This window comes from Heterocephalus glaber, unplaced genomic scaffold (assembly GCF_053883595.1).
Source record: "Heterocephalus glaber isolate CG9 unplaced genomic scaffold, H.glaber_assembly_v1.0 deba00001497, whole genome shotgun sequence".
Classification (NCBI taxonomy): Eukaryota; Metazoa; Chordata; class Mammalia; order Rodentia; family Bathyergidae; genus Heterocephalus; species Heterocephalus glaber.
Genome location: NW_028258320.1, coordinates 36,896,071 through 36,915,962, shown reverse-complemented (window position 1 = coordinate 36,915,962; position 19,892 = coordinate 36,896,071). Strand labels below are relative to the sequence as shown.

Genomic DNA, 19,892 nt, shown 5'->3' with positions numbered 1-19,892 from the left:
CGAGGGAAAATGTGAACCTTTGAGAAAGTTAAAACTAACAAAATGTTAGCAAACATGGTAAGAATTTTAAAATGTTGCTTAATGATTATAGGTGACCAAGAAATTTGTAGTTGTTTGATGATGGACAAAAGTGGCCATGTGTCTGTGGCTACACAAAATGTTGCACATTTTTCATGATGTGTCTCAAACCTTCATGAATTGATTAAAATTAAATGCTATCTATGTGAATGATATCTTGTCCCACCTTCTGATATATAAACACATTATTTCTTAAGAATTTCACTCTGTGTCCTCGGCCCAAAAGCCATCATTTAAGCCAGCTCCTTCTAGGAGACTGACATGGTGTGAACAGGGTATTTCCACCAGCATCCTCCAGATACCCTCTACCCTGCTGTCCAGGAGGGAGCAGAACAAGCTCCCATCCTAGGGAGGCAATTCCACACCATCTGTGGTATATATTACCTAAATATTGTTTTGGATTTCACTGGAAAGTTCTTTGGCTTAAAATAAAGTTGCACAATCACTGATGTGATGTGAAGAAACCAGTGTATTTGGGCTCATAAAGGAGCTACGCTGTCCATTAGGCACACATCTGTCCTCACAACCACTTCGTCTCTCGCAGCTAGGCAACCCCTGGCGCATGGGGGCAGTCAAGAATTTGTTGCGGGCTGAGGATCTTCCTATCTGCACTACTTCAAACCGATGTGACTGTGGGTAAGCCACTTAGTTTCTTCAAGACTCCCAGTTCTTTTAACTATATGCAATTTGGGTTTGTTCATGATAACACCGAACACTCACGGAACATTTACTGTGGACAGGGCATTCTTTTACACTTTGAATATCCCAGTGAAGTGGGTACTTTAACATTCCTATTACAAATATGGGAACTAAGCCCAGAGAACTTAAGTAATTTGGCCCAGGTTCACAGCTAATCACTGACATACAAACTCAGCCAGTTTGACTTTGTGGCTCACACTCTTATCCACTATAACATTCTGCCTCCACTTAGGCCAAACCAAATTGAGATACAGAGAGTGGTAGAGGTAGGCAGGACACCATTTTTCCTGATCTTTGTTTTATTAATTGATTCACATAAGAACTCAGGAGGGCTCTGGGGGTGGGCACAGTGCTTTGAATCCTGATTGAGGACTCTGGTTGCAGAGGCAGGTGGTGCAGCCAGCAGAGAATTCTCATAAGGAAAAAAGGAGTCTTACAGAGAGTACCATAATCAGGGCCTTCATGTTTTTAGGGATAGAGCCTATGGAAACAGTGTAATATCTGGTGTTGAACTCTTCCTGATGTAGCCACAGAGTAAGGAGACCCATATAGATTACAATAGTGATTCTTTGGGACTCAAGCAACCACCTAGGGTCTTCAACTGAGATTAACACAGAGGAAGGGAACATTCTCCTTCCCACTTGAGAAATAGTCCATAGACTGCCCTTACCCTACCAGGGCCCAATCGTTTAGTGGCTGAGTGATTCAGCAGGAGCTGTACAACTGTGGACTCTCACATACCCTGGGGACTCCCACAGACACCTGGGCTTAGGCTATGGAAAGAACTAGGACTTCATATGAGCAGGTAGGGACTTAGAACTAGGGAACTCAAGTAGTAATGGGAAAGTGAGCTCATTCATATCCCCAGGCTGTGGGCTTGGGGACACCACTTACACAAGAAGTGGGAACAATGGTAAGCATTTCATCCACCTCATGCTAGTGAGCACCAAATTAGAAATTTAAAAATCAGTATGTTTTGCCCATGAATGAAATGGAAATGGTGTGAGAGTGATGGAGAAAGATTTTGCCTAAATTATTCAGATGGATTGGCTGCATCAGCAGTTCTTCATCATTTGTGCCATAGATTCTCTTAAAAATTCATCAAAAACTATAAATTCTTAACCCAGGAAAATGCTCGCTTTTTCCCTTCTCAAAATGCCAACTATTTTTGTGTACTCATGATGTTTCCTGTTCCCTCAACCCAAAGTCCTAGGTCTCAGGCCTAGGACCTCTGATTTCAACATTGACCTTTGCAATCATACCCACTACCTTGGTATCTTCCTTCATGGCACAAATACTTATCAAAGGTCAGCAGCTCTCTTTGTAATGGGTCCCACTTTTTCAATGTGGTTCACTTGTCTAAGGGCCACAGCTCTAGTTTGCATGTTCATAGTCAACCCCTTATTCGTGGCTGGCTGCTGGGTTCAGCAACATTTACTAGATGCAGCCTGTGTTGAAATCAAAACATTAGGATAAATGTTAGCCTTCCCTGTATAGCTATCCAGGTGTTTTACATTCTATTGGAAAGGACATCAGGAGAACAGCTTGGTGTAGAAGGAATGCTGGGAAGGGAATCAGGAAACTCTGGACTTCAGTCTTGGGTCCTCACTTATGAATAATATAAACTGAACTAAATCCCTTAACCTAAGGTAAGTTTTCTCATCTGTAAGGTGGACAATAATAGTTGTCTGTTTTCTAGGACTTTTTAAAGAATCACATGAAATAATACCTGAGAAGATGCCTTGAAAATAAAGAAATGTTGTATATAATATATTATTGTTGAGGAAAACTAAACTTCACTATTGTTGAGGCAAGCTAGTGATTTTATGGAGTGTTATTTAATCTGAGAAATGAAGGCCTCAGGTTGTGCACCATGAACAGCTGCACCACAGGAAAAAGGGAAGAGGGTCCATTCATTCTGACCAGCCTTTGAGTTCTCATTCTGCCTTTGTGCCCCGTTCCCCAGGCAGAGGCATAAGCCCAGAACATGAACATCTTTCCAAAGAAAGAACATCTGATTTGGTCTTTCCTCCTACAAGATCTACAGCCCTGTTCAGTATTACAAATTTGGTATCACTGTACTACCATCCCTTCTCTACTTGGCAGCAATTCCCCAAGGCCTTGAACTAGATGAGTTATATTTGATAAGCTTGTTCTAGAAAGGAATTAATCATAGATAGGTCTGGAATTCTTCCGAATAACTCATGCTTCATTGACCAAATCAGTATTCTAAAAGCCGTTAGTCTGGGTCAAGAGGGCTGCCTTAACATTTGGTCCTCTGCTAGAGTTTAGTGGATGAAGCCATCCTAATATTTATCCCATACGGGTAGGAACTCAGACACTCTGTCATCCACCAAGGGAAGTAGCTGCTGTGATACTGCTTGACAGGACAACGTAGAGGACAGGAGATGCCTTGGGAGTCAGTACCTATGCAGAGTGTGTCTCAGTTGTCCCAGGTGCTCCCTACCAGCTGGTGGACAGTGATGCTTCTGACTACAACAGTGCTTCTGAACAGAGAGCAGGACCACGAAAGAACAGGCAAAGGTGAAACAGAATCAAAAAACCTCTTTCTTCAGTTGGTTAGTTTTAAATATTCAATAATCCCAAAAAGAATGCTAAAATGGAAGCTTTTACATAATAGAATAGAGCACACTATACATGGGCTAAATATTTTTGCAGTAAGATTTACAAATCGAAGATTAATGGTTTCTGTTCCTGTGAAAACTTCTAGAAGAGACTTTTTGCTTTAATATTAAAGACTAAGAAACAACAAACATACCATCTAGCAGGGTGTCAAAGTGTAGGGTTTGCAAGTACTCCTTCTCCCGCATAAATCCTTTGAGGGGAGTGGCCCAGCCTTCACTCAGAATTTGGACCCACTGGAGATCCAGCTGCAAAACACAAAAAAGCAGGTGAATATTTCCATAAATTCTATTTCTCAGGCATCTGGCCTCAGGACAGTTCTTTTTCATTCAGTTGACCAGAGGATGAGAGCAGAATCTTTTATGTTTTAAGTGTTCCCACATGTTGTGCTGACCTGTGATGTAAGGGCCAGATAAGTTTAAGCCTAGAACTTTCCTACAGAAGAGTGTTAAAAAGACACTAAATTAAGATGATATATTTGAACATTTTAGGCTGTATCTATTCCTATAATGTGCAACTGAGTTGAAAATTTGCTGTTCATTCATTTGTTCTTTATTTCCACTAAAATTCTGGTTTGGTTATATTTTTTTACCAGATTTACTTATTGGTCATTTGGCTGAACTGAGCAAACCACTAACTCTGAGACAAAATCCAAAATTATTAGCAAAATACTGAAAGCTTTTCAAACTCTGGACACTCATACTCATGGAAGGTCTCCTACCTCCTTCTTTTCCAATTGGGCACTACTCGCCAAAAATACCAAACAAGGTGTAGTTTAAATGCACATGTCATTTTAGGCTTGTGTTTTACTCATCCTCCTCCCCACCTGCAAAATCCCAGTCATAGCTCAGTGGGTAGAGGATGAGACTCTTAATCTCAGGATCATGGGTTCAAGCCCCACGTTGGGTGCCAAGTGTAGGGATTGGGGAAGGGAACATTATCAGGACCTGTACTGTGGGTCCTGGCCTGCTAGCCACCACAGAGAATTAAACAACAGTCGGGAAATGAGACTCAGAGTGAAGAGGCTGGGTCTTGGGACCTGGTCAGTGCTGCTGATGGCAACAAAGACAAAAGCCCCCAACCACATCCAGTATTTATTGAATACAATTGTGAGAAGGAATAGGGATTTAGGGAGCTTTGAAGGCATCTAGTGAAATACTGCTGAACATCTGGCATGATGGCATCAGGCAGGGCTGTCACGAAGTCGTCACTGCCTATCTTATTAGGATAGAAGAAACCGGTACTGGCACCAGGCACAATTAGCAAGCAACCCACATGTTCAGTGAAAAGCAATAATTCAGGGGAAAGAATTTTAATTGGGGTCATGCTGACCTCAGCTGCACATGACTCAGCAGAACTCTGCCACTTCACAGACCAGGACTTAGGCCTCAGTGACAGCCATTAGCAAAGGAGTAATGCTAGCCCAACTCTCCTACCTGACATGCCCATTTGAGTCACATAAGGCTTTGGTCTGACTCTTGATATAAAACAATACCGCCGAATAAAGGAAAGCAAGAAGCATGTACCACTCATAGCCTGCTAGTACTGGGCAGGGATGTCTGCAATTCTTTAAAACCCAGCTCATGGTTCATTGCTGTAAAACCATTCCTGTCATCCCTATGACCAAAAGAATGAACCATTGGATTTTTGAAGTTCTCTACCTTGTAGGCCATTCTGCTATTGGAACTGTCATACTGTATTGTAATTGTCTGCCTGGAGCTTGGGGAACTCAGAATTAGTTTACTGAGCCAGGGGGTCTGTTCATGATTTATTAGATTATGGGTCTTCATAGCTGAAGCAAGTTTCCTATTTATCCTGCATCTTATAAAATCTCCAAAATTCTGAAGGACAAAAAATGGGTCCCAATGAAGACTTGATCTCCTTGTATAGATCAATTAGTTAACACTGATCCATAAAAAGCCACATGCAGAGCAGTTTGCTAGGGTTGCATCTTACATCTTCCATGCAGTAAAATCAATGTAACCAAATTTGTCTCCCTCTTTCCTCAGGCTAGATTCTTGTTGATGATAAAGGAAGAGTGCAATGTGTAGAGAAGCAAAGATGGAGGTATTTGTACCACTTTAGATCAGGGATGACTTTGCTTCTTCAAACTCTTTTCTGATTGCCCAGGAAGCACTCAAGTTTTGGACATACTATTTTCTTAGTCACTGCCAGCAAATAATGATTGGTCTGATGTCCACAGTTCAGCATAATTGATGTAAGACAGCTACATGTGAAACTGTCCCAGGCAAATACAGATTTTACTCTCCCAGTCTGCACCCCAACCCTATGAGGAACTCATCAGCTGGCTTATGACAACTCATGGTGAGAGATGTGCACGAAGAGGAGAAAAATATTGGCAAAACTGAAGTGTTTTTCTCTTCATAAACATTACTTGGCCTTTACTCATACCTTTCTTAGTATAATGAGTAACTGTAATGCATTATAATGGCAAATTTGCCCATTTACCTTGGTAATTGACAACGAAGGAAGAGACTCAGCCTCAGCTCGAACTTGATCAAGTTTGTTTTCTGGCACAAAAAGTTCATGGATCCCTTTGATTACTGTATGGGGTACGATGCTCTGAAATGAAACAAAAATAGCAACAATTTCAAATGAAAACTGAAAAAAATGTTTTTGTCAAGAAGCATAGATTATCTTTCATGACTTTATTAAACTAAATAAAAGAGAGACAACCAGTCCACTCACCTGCTCTTGCAGAAGTTCCACTACCTGCTGGACACAGTCACTCACGGAAGTCAAATTGGTTTTAAGCACACACTCAGGAGTTTCAGGCTTCTCATAATCAGAATCAATACCTGTAAATCCTGAAAGGCACAACAGGAAAATCACATCCATACCAACAGAATATTTTTTCTAATCAGTGAGACATAACACATAGTGGAATAATGTATTAACTAAGAATTCTGATTGTAACAGAGAAGGGCAAACAGCCTTCCTTGACCTCTTGCTATAGGTAGGAAAATACACAGCTGAGTTGGGCACTTAGCTCAGTGGCACTGTGCCTGCCTTGTAAGCACAAGATCCTGAGTTCAATTCCCGGTACCAAAAACAAAACAAAACAAACAAAAAAGCCAAAACCACAGCTCTATTTTCAAATAGAAAGCCCCAAATCATCAACAATACCTAGCAAAGTTCAAGCCCTCTACATCTGATTTGAATTGAACAGAAAAGCAAGAGGGAAAACTCTGAAACACCCCCACCCAAGGATCACATACACATGTCCATTTTGTGGCTGAGGTGACAGTTCTTGAAAGAGAAAACCCTACATTTTAATAATTGAATATGTAACACAGGCAATTCTGGATAAGAGTTCTCATACCTTTAATCTCCCCAGCTCGTGCCCGTTTGTACAGGCCCTTAACATCTCTGCTTTCACAAATATTTAGAGGTGCATCGACAAATATTTCAAAGAATGGCAGTCCTGCTGATTCATGGATTTTACGGGCATTTTCACGATCCTGAAAAACAGTATGTTTAAGAATGTAAAGAAAGGTTTGCTAAGGTTTGCACGTTTGCCCCAGATTTCATGTGTTAGAAGCCTAATCCCAAACTTCTATGTTGTTGGTATTTGGAGATGGACCCTTCGGGAAGTAATTAAAACTAAATAAGATCATTAGGGTGGACCTCCTCTGCACCCCCCCCCCCCCCGAGCCAGTAACTTTGTAAGAAAAAGAATCCTGCACAGGCCACTTGCTTTATCTGATCATGTGATCATGCTAAAATGCAGCCAGAAATCCCTTACCAGATACCAAGCAGATGTTTGTGCCATGCTCTTGGGCTTCTCAGCCTTCAAAATTATGAGCCAAATAAATCTCTATTCTTTATTAATTACTTAGTCTGTGTTCTTTTGTTACAGCAACAGAAAATGGATTAAGGGAAAATTTCTTTATCACAAAACAGGAGTGCTCTGGTACTTGATATCTTTGAGATAACACTGGGGTTTATGCTTTGCAGAGTCCCTTTAGAAAGTCCAGAAATGTCAGCCTGTTAAACACAACTCTCTCAAGAACTTTCAGTCAGGTGTAGTGTTGCACACCTGTAATCCCAGCACTCTAGGAGGCCAAGGCAAGAAGGTCACGATTTGAGCTCAGCCTGGGGCAATTTAGTGTTTTAGCAGTACCCTGTCTCAAAATAAAAAATTCAGAGGGTTGGGAATGTAGCTCAGTGCAATGGGCCTGGGTTCAATCTCAACCCAGACCTCCCTGACTCCCAAAAAGAGCCTTTCAGAGAAGTCAGCAAAAACAGCCCCTCTTAGCAGTACAGCACTGGCAACACAGGAGGATTTCATTCATGGGCTGTATTCAAATCATACAGCACATTATCTGTAACTCCCAGAAATTTCTAGTTTTAACACAAGAGTGAGACAGCACCTCAGTGAAGGCCACATTAAATACATATAACCCAATGGCCTTGCAGTGAATTGTTCTTCTCTTTGATAAGCTAAACATTCTTTTTCACACAATTGAAATTACAGGGCTTTATAGTTCTTGTTTAACTTTTTCTTCCTTTCAACTCTGACCAAGCGTCCCTTGTAATTGTGAATGTGAAAGGTTGTATGTCAACCAAAGCCCAGACATCTGGAGATGAAGGAATTTTCTTTAAACAGCCAACAGTAAACAGAGGAAAGGAGGGAGCACATTGGGGAGGAGGGATCGATGAGGAAGTTGAAATACAATATTCCTGTGCACCTTCCCCTTCACCCCAGTTCTGTCCTTTGCAGTTGCAAGAATTGCAGGCAGTACCAAATCTTTCTACCTTTGTGAATGGAGAAATGAAGCTGGTAATGCAGACCAGACCAGCGTCGGCAAACAGCTTGGCCACCTCAGCAATCCGGCGGATATTTTCCTCTCGGTCCCCAGGAGAGAATCCAAGGTTTTTGTTAAGGCCATGACGGACATTGTCCCCATCCAAGGAGTAACATGGGATGGCGTGGGAGACGAGGTACTCTTCCAGAGCAAAACTTACTGTTGTTTTCCCAGCACCGGAAAGACCTGCCAGATCAGGCAAGAGAAATTGGCATTCCCTCTGGTTGCTTAAGATGATAGTGAACTAATCTGGTACTTTTTTTTGGGTACCAGGGATCAAACACGGGACCTTGCGCTTGTGAGGCAGGCATGGTGCCACTGAGCTAAATGCCCCCCCTCCCAAATCTGGTACTTTTAATGTAAATAAACTCGATTCCAATCGTTTGATTCATCTTAAATCAAAATTATTAAAACCTAGAAAAAAGTTAATTATAAGGCAACTATTTGCATTTATTTCAAGTTTTGAAATAACTGTTTGTCCTCCATTAGGATTTTAGCCTTTCCAAGTGAGTGGAATAAATAAACAGACCAGGGTGGGGGGATAACACATTTGATCCTTGGTGTGTTCTCTTTTGCCTACAGAGTGTTTTAAAGATTAGAAAGCTATACATACAAACCCAGATTCTGGCCTCTCTTGAAAATCAAAGACATGGTAACAGTGGTCTCTCACATGGTAACAATTAAGCAGAGTGGAGTAGACAGAGGAAGGACTTGGGGCTGGCAAGCTCACCTCCCTTGTGGGTGTCACTGAATAGCCATCTGCCATCAAAGCCTGCACATTATTCTATTGGCTTCCCAGTTTTTTGAAAATGACTCTTGAAACCTGAAGTTGGAGCATCACCTTGACTAGGCTGTAGAAGTATTTAGAGCTCTTAGGAGTGTTTACATTCTTAGGTCTAAAAACTCCATAGGATCTTTACATGAGAATATAGTTACCATGTGCCTTCCACCATGCTGTCAAAGGAATATACTTTACAATTTCTAGATAAGGGAGAACATATGGGAAAAGGGAAAAATGTGATCTTCCAAAATTACTTATAAGCTCACAATCTAAACTACCCTAGAAAATTTTCCTCTAAAATTCACTTGTCCTAAAGATCTCTGAACCAGCAGAATATTCCAAGGGACCAAGCCACTGTCAAACACACCCAGCATGGAAATGGGAAAGTTTGGAGGGAAGAAAAGAAGGCCAAAAAAATTAATACAGAGAAGACAGCAGGAGGAAAAAAGATAAAAAGGGTAAGGAATAAGAGAAAAACAGGTACAAAGGACAAAGACGAAAGGAAAATGGGGGAAAAAAGGTAATCAACAGAAGGTAAATAAATAGCTACTATATTTTTAGGTAAGTTTGCAAGTTATGCCCTTGGTTTTGACAGAGGAACATAAGAAGAAATGACTAATTAAGGATGTTCACAGTCTTTGGTAAATCATTGTAAAAGATGTTGTCAATATGTTAATATGTTGCCAGATTATGTTATTCAGTTTCACTTGGGTGGTAAATTCCTTTTAGAATTTATGTCCAGTTGAGGGATAGGGAAAATGGGACTCTTGAATCTCTAGTATGTTGTCTTGCATCGGAAATATGAGAGAAGTTCCTTCAGCTTTCAGAAAACAAAAAGCTAAATCATAGTAATGGTATTTAACTAGACTATTTGCACCATTATTTTAACACATAAGGTTAACAGTAATTACATTATCTAAGGATTTTATTATGGACCAGGGACCATGCTAAGTGCATTGATGCTTTATTTCATTTCATTCTACTTACACCTCAGTCAGACAGATACTAATTCTAATGCTCCTTCTACAAAGAAGGAACCTGAGGCTTAGAGAGGTAATTGTCTCATCCAAAGTCACAAAGCTAATGTAGGTTGAGCCAGGGCTCTATCCGAATCCCTGAATTTGAAGCATTTTATTTCTTCTGGTCTTTCTGATCAATAGCTTACCTTTGAAATATAAGAATGAAAAGTAAATTATAACAACGGGATTTTTTAAGAATAAAAAAAAGACAAAGGAAATATATCCTTTACATCCTCCCTTTTCTTCTTTTCAAGGGAGTGCCAACTAAGGAAAATGGACCATGTGTATGACCCAACACCAAAGTTCATGAGTAAACATCATATGAAACCAAACATTTAACCAGAGGGAGATTTCTGGAACACAACTGTGCCTGCTGCTACAAATCATCTCTTGGAGAGAGTCGCAGAAAACATCTGAGAAATAATGACAAGGAAGTACTGTGTATTTGAGCACAGTAGGCTCCTTGCCCCCTGTCTATCCTCACCATAGAGGCTAGAGAAAGTTGTTTTGATGAGGAGGTACAAATGGAACCAGGAAAACAAAGACATGATAAAGAAACTTGAAAATCATGAAAAGAAAAACGCTAATTTGGCCGGGAAAAAGACTCAGAATAACAATAAAAGATGCAAAGCAGGACTCTGCCTGCCCTCTTCTTTAGAATTCTCCTCAGGTTAAAATACATTTGTCTTGGTGAGAAGATAACACCTACCATTTTTCATAACCTAGCTAAACATATTTTTGCAATTGGGCTCCTCACTTTTTGAAAAGTAGTGTCTGTGAAAGGATTTTGTTTTTTCACTATGAGTCCAGGGTATATTAGACTCATTCCCAGGAAGCAGTCTTCTATCTTGTACTCAGAGCTGATATGCAACAACTTCTGTGAAACACATTTTGAAAAAGAAAGACTCAGCCTTGTCCCTCCTAATATAATCCCTCCCCACCTCAGGTTACCCTGAGCCATTGGCTACATACATATATTTTTATAGCTTGAGTATATACTTTGTACTCAGGATAGGGGTTTTGTTCATCACAGCTTCTAATTCTAGTTCTGTCACTAACCATTAGCTTTGGCATTCTGCAGCTATAAAAACATTAGAAAAGAGTATCACTGGCTCACCAGTAGAAGTGAGTTTTTTTTATGTGTAGGTAAAGGGCACTGCTCAGCCAAGTGGAAATCTCTAGTTTTCCTTCTCTTACAGATTCTTACAGTATGATTATTTACATTAAGGAAATAGTCTCTTAGATGCCAAAATATCAGAAAATAAGAAGAATATCTCTAAACATCCAAAGCCTTATGTACGGCCAAATGCTTCTCATCTAATTAGGAAAGCCCTACTCATCACTTCCAGGTATGTCTGTTTAAGGATGAACATGAGAATTACTGCACTCCTTGGAATTGAAAGGAGCTGTCACAAGCAACTTGTCCCATCCTGTCCTGCCAAAGAGGACAGAATTGGCAAGTAGAGGCTTTCGATGACTTCATCAGGCTGTATTCCTGGAGTCAGACCTTGAATCTATTTCTCACTGATGGTAGGATTAGGACTAACATCTAAGCTTTCTACTACAGCTCTCACACTCCTTGTAGTTAAATGAATTATGTACTGCATGCAATATGTTACACTAATTTTCGTAAAATTGTACATTACATTCCCTTCTCAATTAAAGTATATATATTGTTGATATGATATGCTAATGTAATACACAAAGTGTGTGTGTGAGTGTGTGTGTGTGTGTGTGTGTGTATAATCTCAGTCTGGCATACCTGTCAGCCATACAGTACATCCTCGGAATCCGCCTCTTGTTCCAACCACCTGCCCTCTCTTACTCCTGCTTACATGGTGGGCCTGATAGACTACATTGGTGGATTTCTGTTGGTTCTCCTAAAAAACAAGACCAAGAGTAATATTTGATTAATAAAATACACATTCTATACTGGAACAATATAAATCCATTTTAACTTTGTAATTGAATAGCTGGTATGTAACAACTTCTGCAAAACACATTTAAAAAAAGAAAGACTTAATCTTGTGCCTTCTGTTACAAATTTTCTTTTCATTTCCACAGGTTACCCTGAGCCATTAGCTACATGCATATGTTTTCATAGCTGGGAGTATGCACAGCAACTTTCTTTATTCTGTTCCTCTCTCTTACTGTGATTCGTAAGAATGTTTGTTCCTATGAACTAATTATTTTTCAAGTATTGTATATTTCATTGGTTCCTGCAACACAATCTGCTTCAGAACTAAAATTATAAATGCAATAACAACTTACATTCAGAGTTTTCCTCAACTGTATCTCCACTTTTATAATTGGCAAATAGAATTATTATTCTGCTAATTTTAATTCTGCTAATTTAGAAACAATGCTTCATTAGGATATCTGTCATGATCCTCCGAAAGTAAAACTGTGATTATTTTGATGCTATGTGAGTTCTGACTGCATGACATTTTAAGCTGTGCACCTTAGATGGTGCTCAGAAGAATGTCTTTGTTTCTATAAATGAATGTTCTCCCCAACTCCAAAGGGCTTGAACATGAGACAACACTAATACTCTAGCAGCTGAGGAAAACCTAGGGTGTGCTGCTTGAGCTCATCTACGGAGCCAGGAGGAGCCCAGGTCTCAGGGTAAAGGGTTAAAATTAGTTGTGTCTCTGTTCCTCCCACCCAAACAGCTGGACTAAGTAGGAGTTCAGTCCTGAGCACAGAGGGCTACTTCCTCACAAGCACTAAACTTTGATTCCACTTTCTCTGGGGCTATATGGACTTTCTGATTGTTCAAACAGAATCATTCATCAGAAATAAACATCAGTTTTGAGGCTTGGAGTCTAATTCAAATATCAAATGTTTGTAGTATTTGGTTGTAATGAAATTAGCCTAGAGAAATGACAATCTGGTCCTTATTCTAATCTCTGATTGTAACGTAATGTGTCTGATTGAAAAAAAAAGGTAAAATTAAGAAAATAGAGTTTCTGATGGACTTTTAAAAAATACATGATCTACGGGGTAAAAAAACTCACAACCATGGTTAAATAAACAGGTTGGCAATTACCCACATATATATCTACAGTATGGTAGTTGAATTTCTAACAGACATAATCCAGGTTTCTGAAGTGTAAGAATCTGTAGGCCTCTTAAACATCATACATGTACACAGCCAGAGTTAAGAAATCATCAGTACTTTTTGAACAAGATCTAGAGGATATTAAAAAAAAAACTCTGGCTACAGAAGGGTAAAATGTATTTTCTGGAGCAAGTCAGCTCACCTTTTTGCCATCTTCTTTAGGAAAACAAAGAGGGCTACAACTAGGACTATGTGGAGGTTGGCACATGATAGTGGATACAAACGTACTCTGTAAAGGGTAAAGTTCTCTACAAAGGTGGATGCTGATGACTGTTATTCACTGTAGACCCACTACAGGAGGGACTAGACCCAGATGGTTGGGATCAGGGAAATGGTTTCAAAACTAGGGGCAAAGAGCTCCCTGGAGGATTAAGACAGACAGAACACACCACTGGGGCAGGCCTGCTACTGAGGCAGAGCTCACTACTGTCAACAGGAATGTTGAAGTGATTGTAAACAGGAATGGGCATTACTGGGGCCAAGATGAAGCTGAATGAAAGCACCGTGGGATCCACCAATCATGTTACCTAAAACCCTCCAAAGCTGATTGTCTCAAAGTCTATCAAACACATTTGGTCAGGACCTTGTGAGTTCAAGGTCTTGGAGTGGTGGAGACATAGTACAGAATGCAGGGGTTAAGCAGCAGTGATGCTTCCACTGGAGAGGTCATGAGTGGGGACAATTTACACTACAGTATCCATGAGATATTCTACCAGGGTGCTCTTGGGTGAACAAATCCCCCGAAAGTCTGCTGGGTGCACCAGGTCGAATAAACTGTATGGTTCAAAATTAACATTTAACTTTCCCTTTTCTCTATTTCCTTTGCCATTTTCATTTTTTGTGCCACCAAATTCAAGAATATAGTATCTGAATATCAAATCCAAAAGTCAGTTCATCTGTTCTTTCATTGGTCTTTCAGTAAATATTTATTGAGCTCCTACTATACGCCAGGACAAACTTTGGCACTGGGAATATAGTACTAAACAAAGCAGAATACTTAGCAACATTTTGGGCAGAAAGAGATACAAGATCAAGTGACTAACTTCACTCCCTGGGGGAGTGTGTGTGTGTGTGTGTGTGTGTAAGGATATGTAAAGAACACCTGGTAGTCAATAATAAAAAGACAACCCATTTTTAAAAAATGAGTATAGATTTCAACAATCACTTCACAAAGAAAGATATACACTTGACTATTAAAGAACTATGACATGCTCAATGTCATCAGTAATCAGAGAAATGCAAATTAAAACCAAAACGAGATGCCACTGATAACAACTGGTGGGAGCAAAGATGTACTCTCAGATGTTGAGAGTAGAGGTGTAAAGGGTACAACCATTCAGGAACAACACTTGGAAGTTTCTCATAAAACTAAATGTTTACCTACCCTATGACCATCTGTTCTAGAAAAATTAAAATGTGCCCACAAAAAGACTTGTTCAAGAATTTTCTTAGCAACTGTATTTGGCCAAAAACCCAAACTGGAAACAGCTAACTGTCCATCAAAAAGATACACCCCACCCCCTGCCGCAAGAAAAACTCCACAAGTAAAAAAAAAATCAACTTCAAACTGTAGATGACTCATAAAATAGAATAATACATGGCAGTCAAAAGGAGTGGACTAATGATACATGCAACATGGATGGCAATGAACAGGAAAACATTACCCTGAGCCAAGGAAGCCTTACAGAAAAATGATGTATGTGTGATCCTGTCTATAGAAAACCTCAAAACAGGAAAAACTAATCTCCTATGTCAGAACAGCAACTAATTCTAGGGTGATGGCAATTCTCTATGCCTTGATAAGGGTTTGAACAAACAGACACATTGTTGACCTTTCTGTGGATACACTTCAGATATGTATTTTATTATAGTAAATTTCTTTTATCTCACACAAAATGAGCTATCATAAAAGGTAAGCAAACAAGAAAATATAAAATAAGATCTCAGCAGTGTTTGGTGGTGCACGCCTACAAATTCAGCACTTGGGGCTGAGGCAGGAGGACTGTGAGTTCAAAGTCAGGTTGGATCACAGAGTGAGACTCTGTCTCAAAACAAAAAATAAAAACCAAAACAAATCAAAAAATTTCAGGTGGTGAAATTGTCTTGTTCAACACTGCTGCTTTTATGGAGAAGACTAATCTCAACTACACAGTGTGTTAGACTGCGGTTATGCTGCTCATCTGTGCCCTGAACCCCTATCAATCTTAATATGTCTGCAGAGATGGGTTTCTTCTTCTTCTTCTTTTTGGTTATATTTTATTCATTCAGGCAGAGATCCAGAGTACAAAGGCTCTGTTATTTTTCTGTAAAAAATGTGTTATGACTTTGTTAGGTGCCATCCTGAGAAGTTTTTTACTTTTAAAATTGATTTCCAAGTTATCATGAGGAATTGCTCTAAGAAGTATTACAATTGCATTTTTATCATGGGTTTTCATGCAAATTTTCAATAAGTCTAGAAATGCTTAAACATACAAAATGTCTTCAGATGGCCAGGTACTTGGCTCTCTTGGTTTAGTAAGAATTTTTTTCTTCCTATTTATTTCACAATCACTTTAATGTTTTGCTAAAGGCAAACAAATAAAATAGAAGCAGATGTTTTGAACATTTGAACTATACAGGGGTGGAGCACCCAAAAACTTTTTGCTGAAAGCTTTACACTTGTTGAAAGAGAAGATGGTGGTGTTCTAAGCTTTGGAAACAAAGTGGATGTCAGGAAAAAAAAATTCTCTCTACAGAAAATAAAACATGTTACAGGAAAGACTGCCTCCATTGTGTGTGCTTGGGAGCACAAAGACATCTTCAGCACCCTGCCTAACCCTGCCACTTAACAGGAAGTGGTCCAGGAACCACAAAGTTGGTGACATACTTCTATGCTAGGTCCCCAAGAAACAACTTGCAAAAATCCCTGCCTTTCCCCAAGTCTCTGGCCCAGAAAACTTCCCTCCAGCAGGCACTGCGGTGGCATGAGTATGGAGTTTGGAGTCACCCAAACCTGGATTTTAAGTCTATTTTGTATCCTTGCTTTGTGACCCAGGGCGATTTATTAATAGAGGAATCTCTATTCCTTCCTCTGAAGAATGGGTATATGAATACTTGGCTCTGGGTTACTGAAATAATTAGATAATTATTTATATCAAATAGGAAGGAAATTACAGATACATGGTAGTATGTTGAATCTAATGGGCACAATGTGGCATTTAATCTGGAGAAATGATGGCAGCTTGAAGTCGGAATCATCCATATTGAGAACGGTTCTGGGGATCTGGGTTGTCATACCAGTAAGGCTGGAGAGGCAGGACACATGATCAGATCAGACAGTGGGCAGGACAGCACTTTGTGTGAGCTGATGGGTCCCCCCACTCACCCCGCCAAGATGTTGCTGTCTTTGTTGTTGCCATTAATGGCCACCCAGGAAGTATCCCACACCAAGGCGCACCAGTTTGAAGCTTCCTTATTCTACCCCAAACTTACTCCCTTGTCATGAATATTTTGTTACCCAGTTCGGCTCACGCTCTCACTGGAGTCTGGAACCTGTCAAGTGGCCCTGGGTTGCAATTGTCTCTCTGCAGGACCCACCCTGCTTGCCATTGGTGGAGCAGGAAGGAGAGTGCCGAGGAGGCTTCTGGAACCAGGGTAAGGCACCTTGGGTCAGGGCAAACTTTGTGTGCCTACAATAACCTGGGAAAAAGATTTCAGGTGTTTTCATAGTAGGACTGGGCATCTCCAGAGCCAAATCCAAGCTGAATGTCACAGTAAGGAGTGACATGACAGGTAAAACCCCGAAGGAATGAGAAAGCTGGAAACTACATGTCAGGGTAGGTTTTCCAATGCACAAAGGTTTCTTTTGAATTCGATGTATCTTCAGTAAAAAAATTCTTCTGATTATAGGTTTCCCAGGAATGAATCTGAAAGCAAGGGTACTTGAATTCTCTCTACATACGACTGCTTCTCAGGCAGTGCAAAGATAGCCACTTTACTTCTTTAATCACAATCCCATGTCATCCTGTTTGAAATTGGCCCTCACCACGCTTACACTATGCTTTCATTGTTTGATTGCTGATCAAGTATTGTAATCTTCCCTACCCGGTGTGGCATTGGAAGATCCATTTTCAGAAAGCAGCAACCTTAGTTATTTCCCTATCAAGCCAATAACAAAAGCACTACTTTCAGATGTATTATCTCATTTGTAGCTCACAAGCTGAGAGCTAGGCAGGCTGGGCACTGTGATCTATTTGCAGATCTGAACCCTATCATTCAGAAGTGAGGACGTGGCTGAGGTGTCTAGGTCTGCATCCTGTGCAGGCGGAACTTCTAGTTTCCACTCCCAGTTTCCACTCCCAGCTGTGTAATCTGTGTTGCAGTTCCCCACTCAGGATTAAATGAGATAAAGTATATTAATGATCCTATTAAAATGTAGACAATTAAATCATCTCACTTCATTTTCACTACTTAACAAGAATAGTTTCAGATATTTCACATATTCCTCTTTCATATTCATTCCTGGGAAATCTATAATCAGAAATAAATGATTGTGTATCAAGACTTATGATCCATTTTCTAAATCTCCTTATATAACTCCCATTCATTTTCCAGAAAAACAAAACTAAATTACCGGGCTTCCACTTTAGATATATTTCTAAATATTCCAACTACTTTGTTGTGCTTTCTCCTAGATTGGTTTATGCTTATTTACTTGTAAGAATATGCAGTTTTCCTGGCAACAAGTTACTTATGACATTTGTGCATTCATCTCTTTTGATATTAAAAAGCTGCAAGGGGCTGGGGATTTAGCTCAGTTGCACCATGCCTAGCTTGCAAGCTCAAGGTTCTGAGTTTGATCCCCAGTACTGAAAAAAAAAAAAAAAAGCTGCAAACTGTGTAAAGGCCTTATCCAGTTTTCAGAAATATATGTTGGTCCTTCTTTTTTTTCTTTTTTTTTGGGGGGGGCACTGAGGATAGAACTCAGGACCTTGCACTTGCGAGGCAGGCGGCAGAACCACTGAGCTAAATACCCAGCTCTATTTTGTATAGTAAAATTTTAATTCAGTATACACTTTTTGTTCACTTGCTTTTCTTTTGATATGTACCTATTATATATCACACAAAATTTCTATTGATGTCATACTATAGATTGCTTTAAAATTATACCAAAATCTTGTTAATGTCTTCCATTTGATCATCAATCATACCTGGGCTAAAAATCTTCTTCTGATTTCTACATATTTGATGCAATTAAACTGTATTATTTCTTTGGACACATCTGAAATGTGTTTCTATGGTTAATTTTATGTCTTTTCCAGAATTATATCTGTGATCCTAAATATTACACCAAAATTCATTTATAATATTCATATATATTATACTTCATTTCCATTTACTCTGAATATCTTTTAAAAGTTTGAATTTACTTTTTTAAATTTACTTTTAAGATTCTTATTTATTTATTTTTTTTGCAGTCTTGGAGAGTGAACCCAGGGCCTCCCTCACACATGCCTGGGCATCTCTCTACCACTGAGTTATACTTCAGCCCTTTATGTATTTATAATAAAGCAGTTTTATGCTTTACTGTAGACATCTATGATTCTCATTATTTCTTTTTTGTGATGTGTTTTAAAATCTTGAAGATTAAAAAAACTCATTCTTTAAAAAAACTTTTCAATTTTAGTTTAGTCTAAAACACATCTCCTTTTCCATGGAAATAAAATTTTGCTAATTTTGTTGAGAACATACAATGCTTCATCATGATTTTCTCTCTTAGTCTCTCTGATTCTCAAAGAATTCCAACATCATAATGCAGAAAAGAAATAATTTCCCAAAGCAGTTATAGTAATAGCAATATGATTTAAAGTAAGGAAATCAGAAAGAAGAAACTTGTCCATCAATTAACTAGATTACAGCACATCTGTATGATAGCTATGTGCATCAATGTTTATTGATCTGAAAATATATCATAACATATGGCTAAATGAAAAAACAATTTACAGAGCAAGTTGACAATAATTTCACTTAAAATATGTATATGTGAACAGATGATAGATAGATAGATTGATAGATAAAATAGGAAAAAGTCTGGAAAATCAAGGACAAAAATGAGAATAGTAATAGTAATCAGCTTGAAGGTTAGGAATTTTAGGCGATTATTGTTCATCTTGTCTCTACACTCTGATTTTTCAAAATTAAATTTGAAAATTCATATTATTTTAAGTAGAAAGAAATTCTCAACGAGAATATATGACTTAGTGGTTAAAGGGATCACAGACATGTGGACACAAGCAAGTCTTGAGGTAAGTTACAAGCGGCAGAATGATAAACAAACCAATCCAACCAACCAACAACCAATGACAATAGCAAAAAACTAATAGCCCTGACATTTTGAGAGCAAATCTTTAAGATAACCAGTCCCTCTAAAATACATAATGATACATATTGAGTTTTACATGGTTCACTTTTCAAATGTATGCCATTTCACTTGATTATGATGGTTATTCTTTCTAGCATTTAATGACTTCCATCAGAGAAAAAAATGTCTGTTGAGAGGATAGAGCAGCTTTTGGAAACTGATGCTACAGAAGGGAAACTCTCATATATTTTCCTTAGCATGATATTTACTTTCTTACCTAGAGTCTGCTGTAGTCACCCTGGGAACCTCCCGAGAGAGGTGTTCTGACAATGTAAACACCATGTTGGTGGTATTTTATTATAGCAGCCCACATAACTAAGAC

At 39.2% G+C, this 19,892-nt stretch overlaps 1 protein-coding gene across 6 annotated transcripts in view; it reads right to left on the bottom strand.

The window, feature by feature from the left end:
* Papss2 (3'-phosphoadenosine 5'-phosphosulfate synthase 2) overlaps positions 1 to 19,892 on the bottom strand; it is a 76,846-nt gene that overhangs the window by 19,797 nt on the left and 37,157 nt on the right. For all 6 annotated transcript variants that reach the window (XM_013077210.3, XM_004858339.3, XM_087184862.1 and 3 more), the window contains 6 exons: positions 11,812 to 11,929; positions 8,200 to 8,435; positions 6,764 to 6,902; positions 6,130 to 6,248; positions 5,890 to 6,003; positions 3,557 to 3,668 (listed from right to left, as the gene is read on the bottom strand). In XM_013077210.3, coding sequence (XP_012932664.2) covers positions 3,557 to 3,668; positions 5,890 to 6,003; positions 6,130 to 6,248; positions 6,764 to 6,902; positions 8,200 to 8,435; positions 11,812 to 11,929 — 838 coding nt within the window. The remainder of the gene's footprint in view (positions 1 to 3,556; positions 3,669 to 5,889; positions 6,004 to 6,129; positions 6,249 to 6,763; positions 6,903 to 8,199; positions 8,436 to 11,811; positions 11,930 to 19,892) is intronic.